This window comes from Neoarius graeffei, chromosome 14 (genome assembly GCF_027579695.1).
Source record: "Neoarius graeffei isolate fNeoGra1 chromosome 14, fNeoGra1.pri, whole genome shotgun sequence".
Taxonomy (NCBI): domain Eukaryota; kingdom Metazoa; phylum Chordata; class Actinopteri; order Siluriformes; family Ariidae; genus Neoarius; species Neoarius graeffei.
Genome location: NC_083582.1, coordinates 73710591 through 73726683, shown reverse-complemented (window position 1 = coordinate 73726683; position 16093 = coordinate 73710591). Strand labels below are relative to the sequence as shown.

The 16093-nt window shown below is 41.2% G+C and overlaps 1 protein-coding gene across 1 annotated transcript in view; it reads left to right on the top strand.

The window, feature by feature from the left end:
* Positions 1-16093, top strand: part of rgs7b (regulator of G protein signaling 7b) — a 335399-nt gene that overhangs the window by 180885 nt on the left and 138421 nt on the right. Inside the window, exon 2 of the mRNA XM_060940302.1 lies at positions 5370-5466. Coding sequence (XP_060796285.1) covers positions 5370-5466 — 97 coding nt within the window. The remainder of the gene's footprint in view (positions 1-5369; positions 5467-16093) is intronic.

Genomic DNA, 16093 nt, shown 5'->3' with positions numbered 1-16093 from the left:
TTTCCCGTAAGCAAAAGTTCCTACAATGATAACGTTCAGAATACTGGACATTGTTAGCCAGAACACAGGGTGAAAAGGCACCGTTTGGTCCAGGGTTGCTTGTTCAGTTTAAGCCATTATCCCTGCACAGATTACCTGAAGCAGTTGAATGGTGTTCAGTGACGGGGTGTGATTAACTTTTTCACCCCTTTATATTTAATCTCTCAAAAGTGGACAGTGATTGAACCTATTTGTCTTGTGTCCAGTCTCCCGGAATGCGGTGCCTTGAATAAGATGACAAAAAGGACCGTGTATTTATAGTAGCAGTGTCTGTCAGCGTGTCAGTGATTGTGTGTGTGTGTGTGTGTGTGTGTGTGTGTGTGTGTGTGTGTGTGTGCGCGCACGCATGCTAGTGTCCGTTCTCTGTCACTGGTTCAATTTATGAAACACTGATGACTCCAAAACCTCAGAATGGTCTGTTTTTGTCCATGTGGCAGGTCTGTTGTGTGAAGCGAGATGAGCAAGTAAGCATTTTTAGCAGGAAAGACAGCCATTGCTCTGTGTGTGTGTGTGTGTGTGTGCGCATGCGTGCGTGCACGTGCGCGCGCATGCAAATCAACTATCTTTAAGTCCGTAAGAAGTTAAGGGAAGAAAAAGAAGTGGCTAATCATGTATGTAAGCCAAAAAGTTAAAAAAAAAATGCTCTGTTTCTCAAAATCCAGTGAATGTAGATAGAATAATACATGGCTTATAGACAACTCGGTGCTACGCACCTCATCGGCTTTCAGCTCATGTACGACTCGATTTCATGGAATAACTGTTAAATATTCAGTGAGCCAGGCATTATTGCAAAATAAATAGAGTCTGGAGATGATTTTGCCTATTTGGAGATAAATATTTCAAACTATGACCCATATATGATGAAATCCATGTTAGGTACTCTTCAATCAGGGCATTGGCCGGGAAAAAAAAAAAACTTCAGGTATTACATTACAGGCATTTAGCAGACGCTTTTATCCAGGATGACACAGAACATACCCAGAGCAGCCTGGGGAGTAGGTGCTTTGTTCAAGAGCACTTCAGCTGGTCCAGGGAATCAAACCAACAACCTTTTGGTCCCAAAGCTGCTGCTCTAACCATTAGGCTATGTGCGCCAGAGATATGCTCCAGAGAAGAATTTAAGAATTTATATATATATATATATATATATATATATATATATCTATCTCCGGATGGCGGCACGGTGGTGTAGTGGTTAGCACTGTCGCCTCACAGCAAGAAGGTCCTGGGTTCGAGCCCCGGGGCCAGCGAGGGCCTTTCTGTGTGGAGTTTGCATGTTCTCCCCGTGTCCGCGTGGGTTTCCTCCGGGTGCTCCGGTTTCCCCCACAGTCCAAAGACATGCAGGTTAGGTTAACTGGTGACTCTAAATTGAGCGTAGGTGTGAATGTGAGTGTGAATGGTTGTCTGTGTCTATGTGTCAGCCCTGTGATGACCTGGCGACTTGTCCAGGGTGTACCCTGCCTTTCGCCCGTAGTCAGCTGGGATAGGCTCCAGCTCGCCTGTGACCCTGTAGAAGGATAAAGCGGCTAGAGATAATGAGAATGATATCTCCGGATTCATCTCAGTCTCATGCAGGACTTTGATGCAAAGCTGAGAAATCTTGAATCACCCAGAAGACGATTATTTTGTGTAATAACCGACTCACTATACATTATCCTGCTTATTACATGGCTCCTTACCAAAGAAATCAATAATAAAATAAATGAAAAATATTGATTTGGAAATGATTTAATGGATTAAAAATGAATTTATTGCTTTCATTAATGATGTTGTCCATAGCAGCAGTCTGTTATACAGAAATAGCAGACAGTAGAATGCCGTAATTAACCAACAAAATCGAATATTCAACAAGCTGTGTAATAACATTGAATTGTTCGTTCTCTGTAGTCATGATCAGTTTTGTTTTCTTTTTCTTTAGGTCAGATTCTTCAGGTCAGACCTCTCAAAGAGGTCTTCTTTTTAATAACGCACCTTCCAGTGTTTCAGATGTTCAGCAGGATATGTTTATTATTCCCCACCACAAAGTGCACAGGTGGATATATGAATGGAGTCCTTCCATCCGTTTCAGTCTGGACAAGTTTTCTCAGAAACTACATAAACTATATCAATGAAACTTTCCGTGCTCATATTACTATGCATGATCCAAGTTATCTCATCTCATTATCTGTAGCCGCTTTATCCTGTTCTACAGGGTCGCAGGCGAGCTGGAGCCTATCCCAGCTGACTACGGGCGAAAGGCGGGGTACACCCTGGACAAGTCGCCAGGTCATCACAGGGCTGACACATAGACACAGACAACCATTCACACTCACATTCACACCTACGCTCAATTTAGAGTCACCAGTTAACCTAACCTGCATGTCTTTGGACTGTGGGGGAAACCGGAGCACCCGGAGGAAACCCACGCGGACACGGGGAGAACATGCAAACTCCGCACAGAAAGGCCCTCGCCGGCCACGGTGCTCGAACCCGGACCTTCTTGCTGTGAGGCGACAGCGCTAACCACTACACCACCGTGCCGCCCATGATCCAAGTTGATTTTGAAAATCATTTACGAGAAATTGTTATTTTCAGAGTTATGGCCCTTGATTTTTGGTATTGGACTTTGTACAAGTGGACTCAATCTGGACAAATTTTCTCAGAAACTACATTAGCTCCAGCAATGAAACTTTGTGCTCATACCAGGGCTTTTCAAAGTGTGGGACGCGCCTCCCCTGGGGGGCGCCAGAGTTCTTCAGGGGGGACGCAACGTGAGGAAAAATAAACCAGAATAAGTTACTATTGCGGACATTTAGCGAACTTCAGCTAGCCTTTACCAGAGACAAAATGGATCGATTTTTAGTACCTAAAGCTACAGTGAGTGAGGAGACAGAGTCTGGGCCAAGCAAAAAATCAGACCCTCCAGGATTTTGCGATGTTGCGATTTGCAACTTCAACGCAAATTCAACCAATCCCCGCGAATTCAGGGCGGTGTTGCAATTATATCCAATCACCGCAACCTTCCCGCAAATTTGACCAATCGTTGGCGTCGTCTTGAGGTGACGTCGACAAACTACCTTCCACCTTACTTCCGTGTATACGTTCAAGAGAAGCAGCATGTGCGCAGTGTTGCCAGATTGGGCGGTTTTAAGTGCATTTTGGCGGGTTTTGACCATATTTTGGACTGGAAAACGTCAGCAGTATCTGGCAACACTGCATGTGCGAGTCAGTGTTTATATAGGCTTAAATTCTGTTACTGAAAGTGTGTTATGTTTACAGTGAAGGACTGTGTGCACTTTATTTTTTTACTTAATACAAGAAATTAATGGATGCCAACATTTTTGCCAAAATGGTATTTTATTTTCCATTGTTTAGGCAGCTTCAGCATCATACTGTGAGATTCTGTTCAAATTGTTTTTTTCTTCTATGAAGCCTGAGCCATTTATTTTATTAGTTTATAATTATTGTTTAATTTAGTCTTCAGGAGAGACTGCCTGCACACAGTACTAGTATTGATAGTTTTTTTTTCTTACATGAAAGCTGAGGCATTTATATTATATTTTAAGGTAACTTCATGTTGTGCTGTGAGGTTCTATGCACTTTAACTTTTGAACCAACAGGTGCATTTGGATAAGTAAAGCCTATTTTTCTGCATTTTTGTCGTCCTGGTAATCTTTTATATTGGCAAAGTTGTTTATAGGACCATTTCTCAGTGTCTTTGTTTTTTTAATCAATAGTTTTTTGGTAATAACTTAATATTTAACATATCACTCAATTTTAATCATAAAAAGAGAAAATCGCAACAATTTCTTGCAACTTCCACTTCCTCCCGCAATGTAATCGCAACAAAAACCTCAAAAACACTGCAATTTTCATCGCAATTTTTTGGAAACCCCCCCCCCGCAACATCAGACATTTTAGCCTGCAACAATTACAAAAAAGGCCCGTGGAATCTTGGGGGGACTGAAAAAAGAAGGAAGTATGACCGCGATTATTTAAAGTTTGGATTTTCATGGACTGGATCTGAAGATGCTCCACTGCCACAGTGTGTTGTCTGCCAAGAGGTGCTAGCTAACGATGCTATGAGATGTTTAAAATGTGTAAAACAAGATGTTTTAAAAAAGCACAGATGTTTAAAATGTGTAAAACAAGATGTTTAAAAAGAAAAGCACAGATGTTTAAAATGTGTAAAAGAAAAAATAAAAATGTGTACAACAACCATTTTTTTTTAAAATACGAATGGAACATTAAGTATAGCAACAACAAAAATTGTAAGGGGGGGGCGCTGTTGTTTATTTGCTCTCTGAGGGGGGGCTGACTCTCCAACACTTTGAAAACCCCTGGCTCATACTACTGAAAAAAGCTGGGTAGCGTTTTATGAAGGTGTCATAGCACTTACATCATCATAAGTCAATATTAACCTCCTAAGGCCCAAGCTGTTTTTTTTACATGCATTTTTTATTTCTCTTTGCTATTTGGGCTTATTAGAACCTGATTAGAATAAAAACTAAGCATCATCTTTTGATAAGATGTACTTTTAGAGAAAAAGTATGTCCACATATGTGGATTCTTGTTCCGAATTTCCATAAAGCGCTGTCCACGCATGTGACCGCTAAGCCCTAGGAGGTTAAAGCAATGAGCTTATAAGGGTGTAAGCATTAAGAGGTCTATATAAGAAGAAGAAGCTTTTATTTTGTCACACGTTCTCAAGCACAGTGAAATTCCTCCTGTGCATTTAACCCATCTGGGGCAGTGAACGCACACACACACTCAGAGCAGTGGGCAGCGATGCTACACCGCCCAGGGAGCAGTTGGGGGATTCGATGCCTTGCTTAAGGGCACTTCAGCTTTGATACAGAGGGAAGGGAAAGTGCTGTTCGTTCACTCAACTCCCCTCACATTTTTCCTGCCAGTCCCGGAATTCAAACCAGTGACCCTTTGGGCCCAAGGCTGCTTCTCTAACCTTCAGGCCATGGCTGCCCATGCATATAAGATGCTCGTGGCGGGGGATAGTGATGACCGTGTCTTCTTGTTCTTTAATGACGTACATTTGTGTAACATTTCCGTCCCATTCTCTGCTGATGTGATGAGTGGGCTGTGCAATTCCTGCCATGTAGAATGAATGTGCTGAACTAGTGCATATAATTACAGAGAGAAGTTATCCTGTGATTACACAGAAAAGGAGCTTAATTAAGGAGTGTGTAATTATCTTGATTGTTACTGACGTGATACGATAAAACACTCAGTTCTGTGGTTTAATTCCTACTCTTCTTCTCTTCTCCCATCTCTTCATTGTCGACGTTGCTACTCTGGTATCCTTTCGATTAATTTTCTCGTCTTTTCCATTGCAGATGGAGGACATTATTGCTCGAATGCAGGACGAGAAGAACGGCATTCCCATTCGCACAGTGAAGAGTTTTCTCTCCAAGATTCCCAGTGTCTTTTCAGGTGAGTTAAAGACGACTAAAGTCTTGTTAGCTCATCTGGCCATAAGGCTGATGAACTGTTGCCATGGTGTGGCGTCCATCCGTCGTCCACAATTCAGTTAAATCGTATCTCCTCCGTCAGTTCTCCACGGATTTCCATTCCAATTGTTTTGTTTGAAAGAACTCATCACTCCGCACAAAACTTGATCATTGTTTTGTCAAATTTTTTGCTAACGAATCAATAATTAGGGCAAATTAATTAATTCTCCAGGCCTCTCACTAGAATTGTATCTCCTGTCTCATTTCTTTTCCGATTCCAGTTCTGGTCGATGTTTTGAGTAGATCTTCCCTTGAGGAACAAAACTTGGTCAATCGTTTGTTGATTTTCTTGTTGTAAACAAGAAACAACAAGAAAATCAACAAACGATTGACCAACTTTTGTAAACAATTTGTTTACAACTTTATTTTCAGTTAAATTGTGTCTCGCCCTGTGATGACCTGGCGACTTGTCCAGGGTGTACCCCGCCTTTCGCCCGTAGTCAGCTGGGATAGGCTCCAGCTCGCCTGCGACCCTGTAGAACAGGATAAAGCGGCTACAGATAATGAGATGAGATTGTGTCTCTTCCCTCAGTTCTCATTGGATTTCAGTTCTGATTGTTTTATTTGAAAGAACTAGACCTTCTGCTCAAAACTTGCTCATTGCATTGTCAAATTTTTTGCTAACGAGATACTAATTAGAGCAAATTAACGAATTTTCCAGGCCTCTCACTAGAATTGTATCTCCTCTCTCTTTCTCATCCGATTCCAGTTCTGGTCGATGTTTTGAGTAGATCTTCCCTTGAGGAACAAAACATGATCATTTGTTTGTTGATTTTCTTGGAAATAATTTGTTTACAACTTTGTTTATTTTCAGTTAAATCGTGTCTCCTCCCTCAGTTCTCAGTGGATTTCAGTTCTGATTGTTTTATTTTAAAGAACTCGACCTTCTGCACAAAACTTGCTCATTGCATTGTCAAATTTTTGCTAATAAATTAGTGATGAGATCACTTAACACATTTACTTCTGACTAGAATTGTATCTCCTCCCTCATTTTTCATGCAAATTCAGTTCTGACGGATGTTTTGGGTCGATCTTCCCTCAGGGAACAAAATTTAGTCCTTTGTTGATGTTCCTGTTGTAAACAGTTTTTGTGGAGGTTGGTCCTCTCTCACATTGTCATATTTCAGTTCTGTTTGATGGTTTGGTCGTCATGGTGGTTTTGATGGCCGGCCAGATGAGCGACTACGCCCTTGACCTTCTGGTTTATACTGCATCTGAGTTGCTTCTCACAGGCTTCTGAAATGAACTTGAGAAGGACTTTGAGAGTTTTTATAGTCTTTCAGCACAGTAGGAGGATGTACAGTGGTGCTTGAAAGTTTGTGAACCCTTTAGAATTTTCTATATTTCTGCATAAATATGACCTAAAACATCATCAGATTTTCACACAAATCCTAAAAGTAGATAAAGAGAACCCAGTTAAACAAATGAGACAAAAATATTATACTTGGTCATTTATTTATTGAGGAAAATGATCCAGTATTACATATCTGTGAGTGGCAAAAGTATGTGAACCTTTGCTTTCAGTATCTGGTGTGACCCCCTTGTGCAGCAATAACTGCAACTAAACATTTGCGGTAACTGATGATCAGTCCTGCACACCGGCTTGGAGGAATTTTAGCCCGTTCCTCCGTACAGAACAGCTTCAACTCTGGGATGTTGGTGGGTTTCCTCACATGAACTGCTCGCTTCAGGTCCTTCCACAACATTTCCATTGGATTAAGGTCAGGATTTTGACTTGGCCATTCCAAAACATTCACTTTATTCTTCTTTAACCATTCTTTGATAGAACCACTTGTGTGCTTAGGGTTGTTGTCTTGCTGCATGACCCACCTTCTCTTGAGATTCAGTTCATGGACAGATGTCCTGACATTTTCCTTTAGAATTCGCTGGTATAATTCAGAATTCATTGTTCCATCAATGATGGCAAGCCGTCCTGGCCCAGATGCAGCAAAACAGGCCCAAACCATGATACTACCACCACCATGTTTCACAGATGGGATAAGGTTCTTATGCTGGAATGCAGTGTTTTCCTTTCACCAAACATAACGTTTCTCATTTAAACCAAAGAGTTCTATTTTGGTCTCATCCGTCCACAAAACATTTTTCCAATAGCCTTCTGGCTTGTCCATGTGATCTTTAGCAAACTGCAGACGAGCAAAATGTTCTTTTTGGAAAGCAGTGGCTTTCTCCTTGCAACCCTGCCATACACACTATTGTTGTTCAGTGTTCTCTTGATGGTGGACTCATGAACATTAACATTAACCAATGTGAGAGAGGCCTTCAGTTGCTTAGAAGTTACCCTGGGGTCCTTTATGACCTTGCCGACTATTACACACCTTGCTCTTGGAGTGATCTTTGTTGGTCGACCACTCCTGGGGAGGGTAACACTGGTCTTGAATTTCTTCCATTTGTACACAATCTATCTGACTGTGGATTGGTGGAGTCCAAACTCTTTAGAGATGGTTTTATAACCTTTTCCAGCCTGATGAGCATCAACAATGCTTTTTCTGAGGTCCTCAGAAATCTCCTTTGTTCGTGCCATGATACACTTCCACAAACATGTGTTGTGAAGATCAGACTTTGATAGATCCCTGTTCTTTAAATAAAACAGGGTGCCCACTCACACCTGATTGTCATCCCATTGCTTGAAAACACCCGACTCTAATTTCAGCTTCAAATTAACTGCTAATCCTAGAGGTTCACATACTTTTGCCACTCACAGATGTGTAATATTGGATCATTTTCCTCAATAAATAAATGACCAAGTATAATATTTTTGTCTCATTTGTTTAACTGGGTTCTCTTTATTTACTTTTAGGACTTGTGTGAAAATCTGATGATGTTTTAGGTCATATTTATGCAGAAATATAGAAAATTCTAAAGGGTTCACAAACTTTCAAGCACCACTGTAAGCTGTCCATCGAACAAAGGGGCGGGTATTAAACCACAAGGTGTCATATGTGAAAGTGCATGTTTTATTGTTGTACGTTTAAAAATAAATTGGTGACTCATGGAGGATGAAGATTATGACATGATGATTTGCTCAAAGATTCAACAGAATCATCAGGAGCCACTGAGGTGACATGGAGGTTCGTTTTTAAACAAATTAATATGTTAAAGCCACAAGTTGAGTAAGACACCTGTTAAGTATTTAAGTCGTGGCAATTTGTGTAGGTTATAATGAGAGATGGAGAAATCAAATGATTTCAACTATTGTGGCCACAGGACCTGTCCCCCCCCCCAGTTCCACAATTCATGATCATGACGTTGGTATCTTATGATCACAAGATAATCAGTTTGTAGCCTCAAAATATGAACTCACGACCTCCATATATTCATTTGTAAATAAACATCATGTCACGGTGGTGTAGTGGTTAGCACTGTCACCTCACAGCAAGAAGGTTCTGGGTTCGAGCCCCGTGGCCGACGAGGGCCTTTCTGTGTGGAGTTTGCATGTTCTCCCCGTGTCTGTGTGGGTTTCCTCTGGGTGCTCCGGTTTCCCCCACAGTCCAAAGACATGCAGTTAGGTTAACACAGGACGGCCTTGGGCTGAAGTGCCCAAGAGTGGCAGCGCGTATGTATGCAGCGGCTTTGCTCTCCTGTGATGAACTAAATTTCATTGTACATTTGTGCAGTGACAATAAAGGCATTCTATTCTATTCTACCTCTGCACTGTCAAATAGGAAATCATAAAAGTATTATGAATAGATTTTTTTAATTTTACTCAAAGCTTGAATGCTTGGATGACTCCAGCCTCATTTTAACGCTGGCACTTGAGTGGGCAACCAAATTTTAAAATGCACTTTTAACTTAAGTTAAATCTACATCCTCCACTGCACTGGCTTTAAAGAGAAAAGTGGCAACTACATTTAATGGCCATCGTATTTTTTGTCTTCAGAAGCTGCTTGATTGAGACGTGAATTCACCACAGAGCTGTTGAATTTGAAAAATGTGATTGATCAGGCGGTGTTCATTCATTTCCTATAATAGTATCTCTCTCTCTGTCCGAAATCACTCACTCGTTCACTACTCCCTACTCCCTATATAGGGAATTACTATATAGAGGACTATATAGTGAGCTCGTTGATAAAATGAAAAAACTCTTTCAGACACTACTCCATCGCGCTGGTATTTACGTCATTACTGTTGCACAATTAAAACGTGCCAGATCAGTCGGCTGGTGGGTTTTCAAAATAAATCAACACATGCATGTATTTTTGTGATAAATCCATATTATACTGAGCGTATTTCTCACATTAATCAATACAAAGTACTTGCATCTTTCAGGGTTTTTTTTTTTTAAATCAAGGCTGAATACTTTTTTGCCGCTGCCTTTTATTAAATCAAATTTGAGACTTTTAATTTGATTTTTTCAGTGCAACCGCAATGCATGATGGGATATATTGCTTTGGTTAGTGACCATCAGTTGTACACTACTTTCCGTGATGCATTGTGGGATATTTTGAGTGCACTATATAGGGCGTAAATAATCCTCACTATCATTTCGGACAGCACTACAAAATAGTGTCTTCACTATATAGTGCCCTATATCACGGGCGCAGATAGAGGGGGGGACGGGGGGATTCGTCCCACCCAGATTTAAATTCACCTCGTTCGGTCCCCCCCACTTATAGGGAGGAAAAAACGTCTATGCTGTCTTTCTTTGCATAAGGCAAACCTCACGGAAAAATCAAAAGACTAATTACCATTCGGTTTATTGAGGTGCACAGCAGTACATACATAGTTGCAACTACGCAGACTGCACAGGTTGCGAGCTCGAGCTTGGTTGCTATGGTTACCCACAACAAGTTTGACAGGCATATCGGGGACAGCTCCTCCTAGTTCAGGACCCCAACACGGCATGATGAAGGGTGCCAAAAGGCAGAAAATGATTGCATCGTTTTTTCAAAAAAAAAAAACGATTGTAAGTAAACTCTGCCTTACTTTATCATAACACCTTGCAATTTTTTGATAGTCTGTTCAAAGTAATGTCGTAGTGAAAGTAAAATCGTACGGAGTAGAGATGCCTTTCTGGTAGCCTCCTTCTTTCGGTGGTAGCCTGTAGATACAGTGCTCAGAAGGCAGTTTTAATGTTTAATCTGGCGTTCCCTGCCATAATTTCAGCGAGCATATTGTTTCATAAGGAAACTTTGCGAAGAGTTGTTGACTGACTGCCGCTCACGCAACACACAGGCATAGTTAGAAAGTCAGGATGCACTGGTTTACACTTTACACACACACACACGTAGCCCAGCCTCTCGCTATGTTTAACAGTTGGAACTTAGCGGTTTTAAAACTATTTTTGCAATTTCTGTGCGTGATGATAATGTGTAAACTTTGGATTTCCATAGGCTATGTTAAAATGTTATCATTGTCCTGGCCTGCAGGTAGTTCCTGGTGATGGCAGTGAGGGAGGTGAAATAACATGTATACACACTACCGTTCAAAAGTTTGGGGTCACCCAGACAATTTTGTGTTTTCCATGAAAAGTCACACTTTTATTTACCACCATAAGTTGTAAAATGAATAGAAAATATAGTCGAGACATTTTTCTGGCCATTTTGAGCATTTAATCGACCCCACAAATGTGATGCTCCAGAAACTCAATCTGCTCAAAGGAAGGTCAGTTTTATAGCTTCTCTAAAGAGCTCGACTGTTTTCAGCTGTGCTAACATGATTGTACAAGGGTTTTCTAATCATCCATTAGCCTTCTGAGGCAATGAGCAAACACATTGTACCATTAGAACACTGGAGTGAGAGTTGCTGGAAATGGGCCTCTATACACCTATGGAGATATTGCACCAAAAACCAGACATTTGCAGCTAGAATAGTCATTTACCACATTAGCAATGTATAGAGTGGATTTCTGATTAGTTTAAAGTGATCTTCATTGAAAAGAACAGTGCTTTTCTTTCAAAAATAAGGACATTTCAAAGTGACCCCAAACTTGTGTGTGTATATATATATATATATATATATATATATATATATATATATATTCATTCATTCATTCATTATCTCTAGCCGCTTTATCCTTCTACAGGGTCGCAGGCAAGCTGGAGCCTATCCCAGCTGACTACGGGCGAAAGGCGGGGTACACCCTGGACAAGTCGCCAGGTCATCACAGGGCTGACACATAGACACAGACAACCATTCACACTCACATTCACACCTACGGTCAATTTAGAGTCACCAGTTAACCTAACCTGCATGTCTTTGGACTGTGGGGGAAACCGGAGCACCCGGAGGAAACCCACGCGGACACGGGGAGAACATGCAAACTCCACACAGAAAGGCCCTCGCCGGCCCCGGGGCTCGAACCCAGGACCTTCTTGCTGTGAGGCGACAGCGCTAACCACTACACCACCGTGCCGCCATATATATATATATATATATGTAAAAATCTTCTCACCCCCGGCGGGAGGTGGTATCCATGTCATCCTCAAGCTCGGGTCCTCTACCAGAGGCCTGGGAGTTTGAGGGTTCTGCGCAGTATCTTCGATGTTCCTAGGACTGCGCTCTTCTGGACTGAGGCTTCAGATGTTGTTCCTGGGATTTGCTGGAGCCACTCTCCCAGTTTGGGGGTTACTGCCCCAAGTGCCCCCACTACCACGGGGACCACGCAACCCTTGACCTTCCACATCCGTTCCAGCTGCTCTTTCAACCCTTGATACTTCTCAAGTTTCTCATGTTCCTTATTCCTGATGTTGGCGTCAGCTGGGATTACCACATCTATCACCACCACCCTCTTCTGCTCTTTGTCCACCACCACTATGTCCGGTTGGTTAGCCAGGATCTGTTTGTCAGTCTGGAAGCTGAAGTCCCACAGAATCTTGGCCCTGTTGTTCTCAGCCACCTTCTGTGGTATGGCCCATTGGGACTTGGGTATTTCTATTCCATACTGGTTGCAGATGTTCCTGTATACTATCCCAGCCACTTGGTTGTGCCTCTCCATGTACGCTGATCCAGCTAGCATCTTACACCCTGCTACTATGTGCTGGACTGTTTCAGGGGCTTCTTTGCACAGTCTGCATCTTGGGTCTGATCTACTCTGGTAGATCCTCATATATATATATATATATAAAATGGAATCATTTGCTGACAGCTCAGTCCCCCCCAGTTCAAAAATCCTATCTGTGCCCCTGCCCTATGTAGTGAGTAGGGAGCAATTTCAGACACCGGGACTTTCTCTCTCTCTGATAGTAGTTCTAGCATATATTGACAGGTTTATATATATATGCACTCATTCTAATACATTATTAATTCATTCAGAGACTACACCTTGTCACTGATTATTTTTCTAAAAACACCATGCCCTCCACCCCAACTGTTTTATTCTTTACTTAACACTTTCACCTTGTTAGCGAAATGTGGCTATATTTTGAATATTTCTTATTCAAAGTAATTGTCAGTCTAATACAATGTTTGTGTAAATGTATCTGCCATATTATTAGCTCATCCGGCCGACAGGTGATGAGTTTGTGCCATTGTGTTGTCCATCGTCCGTTTGGCATCATCTACATTTCATGAACATCGCTTCTTCTCTCTCAATGCTTCATCAATTTTAATTCTTTTTGGCAGAAAGGTAGGTCTGCCTGGGGTGCATATGGCTTCTACCCAAATTTGCATAATTGCAATTAATAATGAAGATATGGAGTAATGAATCAATCCCTAATGAGCCGTTTCCACACAAATCACTTCTCCCTCAATTCTTCACCCATTTTGATTCTTTCTGGCATGAAGGTAGGGGAACCTAGTGTGCAGATAACTTCTTCCCAGATTTGCTTCATTAATGAAGTTATGGACTAATTAAGCCTTAATGAGCAGTTCAACAAAAATCACTTCTTCTCGGTCAGTTCCTCACTGTTTTGGATTCTTTCTGGTCAATACTTCGGTATTCCTAGGGTGGATATCGCTTCTATATATAGCTTATATATAGCTTGCAACAAGGTGTTATTGTGCAAGGTGGCCCACTTTAGATGGCTCCTTCTGGACTAGACGGGACCAGAGTGAACTACACTGTGATTGACGGTCTCGTTACAATTAAGCTTTGCTAAACAGGATAATGTTGTGACTTTCACACTGCAGTGCACTGAATTGCAGGTACAGAATGAATCAGTGTGCACTGACTCCTCCTTGTAATTCGTACCTTTTGGGTAAAATGAATTGCAAATTCACACGCAAACCAAGCAAGATGTGCTGTTTTGTTTGTGTGAAAGTCGCAATCCTCTATAAATCCTGTTAGTGAATCAGCTTGCACATTTGTCTTGTTGGTATAAATAGTGTGTCTCTTCTTCACTTTGTTTGAAGGGTATGCAAACTTTTGCACTCAACGGTAACTCTCTCCTTGTTGTCTTTCCATACTCGGTCTCCAAAGAAGTCACACTTTGTGCTATATTTGCCACAATTTGCTGTGTGATCTATTTGTGTGTCTCTCAGGGACTCGTCGACAAGCCTTCACAACAGCCCTGTACACAAAACGCCAAAATGTAAAAAGTTGTATGTAAACATGCGCCACTGAGAGTTAAGTGCAGGTTTATCCTGCTGTGCGCTATGCTTTATATGCTAATGTTGTGCACTGGGCTTTCCCATAGTTCCATACCACTAGACTCATGTTTGGAGATTTTTTTTTTCTTAATAGCAGAAAGTGCAGGACAATGCCAGAGCTTTGAGAACTTTGCAAAATTAAATATGAAATAAAACCTGAATGGTGAAATCACTGACCTGTTTCCTGATGCAGGCAAACACACTGTATTAAATGTAATGCAAGTACTGTAAGTGATGCGCATCCATCGGTGCATGTGTGAAGGGATTGATCCAAAAGCCTGAGTAATTTAGTTTAAATGTTCAAGAAGGTTGAACACGGCAACATTTATTGCGCAAGGTGGCCTATTTTAGATCGTTCCTTCTAGACTAGACGGGGCCAGACTGAGCTACGCTATCATTGACCATCTCGTTACACACCTCCCTTGATGCTGATTGATCTGAAGGTGTACGGTTAGAGAATAAAGTTAATGTTGTTAAAGTTAATCATCCTCTACTCTTCATCAGGGTCCCACAACACAGCTGATGTCTGAAGATTTGAAGTTTCAGGTCTGTTTTTAACCCAATTGTCACACTGAGGTGTTTAAAATATGTACCAACACTCATTTTTGTAATAATCAATCAACAGCTTCTTTTAGCTCAAATAAATATATTTGTTATATTTTATAATTCATCAAATAATTTGATTAGGGCATTTGTTGCCTTAAGCACAGTAATCGAGAAAGAAATCTATAAACATGTCTTAACGGTCAGTCCTGCTGTCTGCTGATGGTGACGTGATGGTATACAGAAGCTCAAACCAGACCCACAAACATGACATTGACTTTAATTTATTGAAATGGCCTGCGAGAGCCTTCGTACAGGAACATTGCTCCCAGTGGAACATTGCTCGTGATATCAGAGTTCTATCTCCATCGTTATTCTGAGGTTTAATCCTTGGCACTAATTTGCCTCGCTTTTCCATCGTATCTTGTTCACTGTGTCTACATTCGTCCCCGCTAGCTGTCCTCTTCATTAGCATGGCGAGTTAGCGGCTCTTGTGTGGGTTAACTCCATCACCTCTTCATTAAGATCTACCGTTCTCTGTGAGCTCGGTTTATTTGACCTCATCTTGACAACATGACTGTGACTTTATTTTCACTTTAATGGCCTGCAAGAGATAGTCACCCAAAATAAAAAAAATATATATATTTATCCTATTTACAGTATATATTGAGTTAAGGGGGGAGGTGGCACAGTGGTGTAGTGGTTAGCACTGTCACCTCACAGCAAGAAGGTTCTGGGTTCGAGCCCAGCGGTGGACGGGGGCCTTTCTGTGTGGAGTTTGCGTGTTCTCCCCGTGTCTACATGGGTTTCCTCTGGGTGCTCCAGTTTCCACCACAGTCCAAAGACATGCAGGTTAGGATAATTGGTGGCTCTAAATTGTCCACGAGTGTGAATGGTTGAGAGGAGAAAACCTCTATAATAATCCAGTAGAAGGCAACGGGAAACCACGATTGTAATGTTCCCTAGACACTTTGATGGCCGAAGCCGTCAGAGCAGCCACATCACTGTGGTGATATGCCAAAATGGATGGATGGATTGAGTAAAGACATTTAGGTGTTTTAGTGAGAGAAAAATATATATATATATATATATATATATATATATATATATATATATATATATATACACACACAGTGGTGCTTGAAAGTTTGTGAACCCTTTAGAATTTTAAATATTTCTGCATAAATATGACCTAAAACATCAGATTTTCACCCAAGTCCGAAAAGTAGATAAAGAGAACCCAGTTAAACAAATGAGACAAAAATATTATACTTGGTCATTTATTTATTGAGGAAAATGATCCTGAATTATATATCTATGAGTGGCAAAAGTATGTGAACCTCTAGGATTAGCAGTTAATTTGAAGGTGAAATTAGAGTCAGGTGTTTTCAATCAATGGGATGACAATCAGGTGTGAGTGGGCACCCTGTTTTATTTAAAGAACAGGGATCTATCAAAGT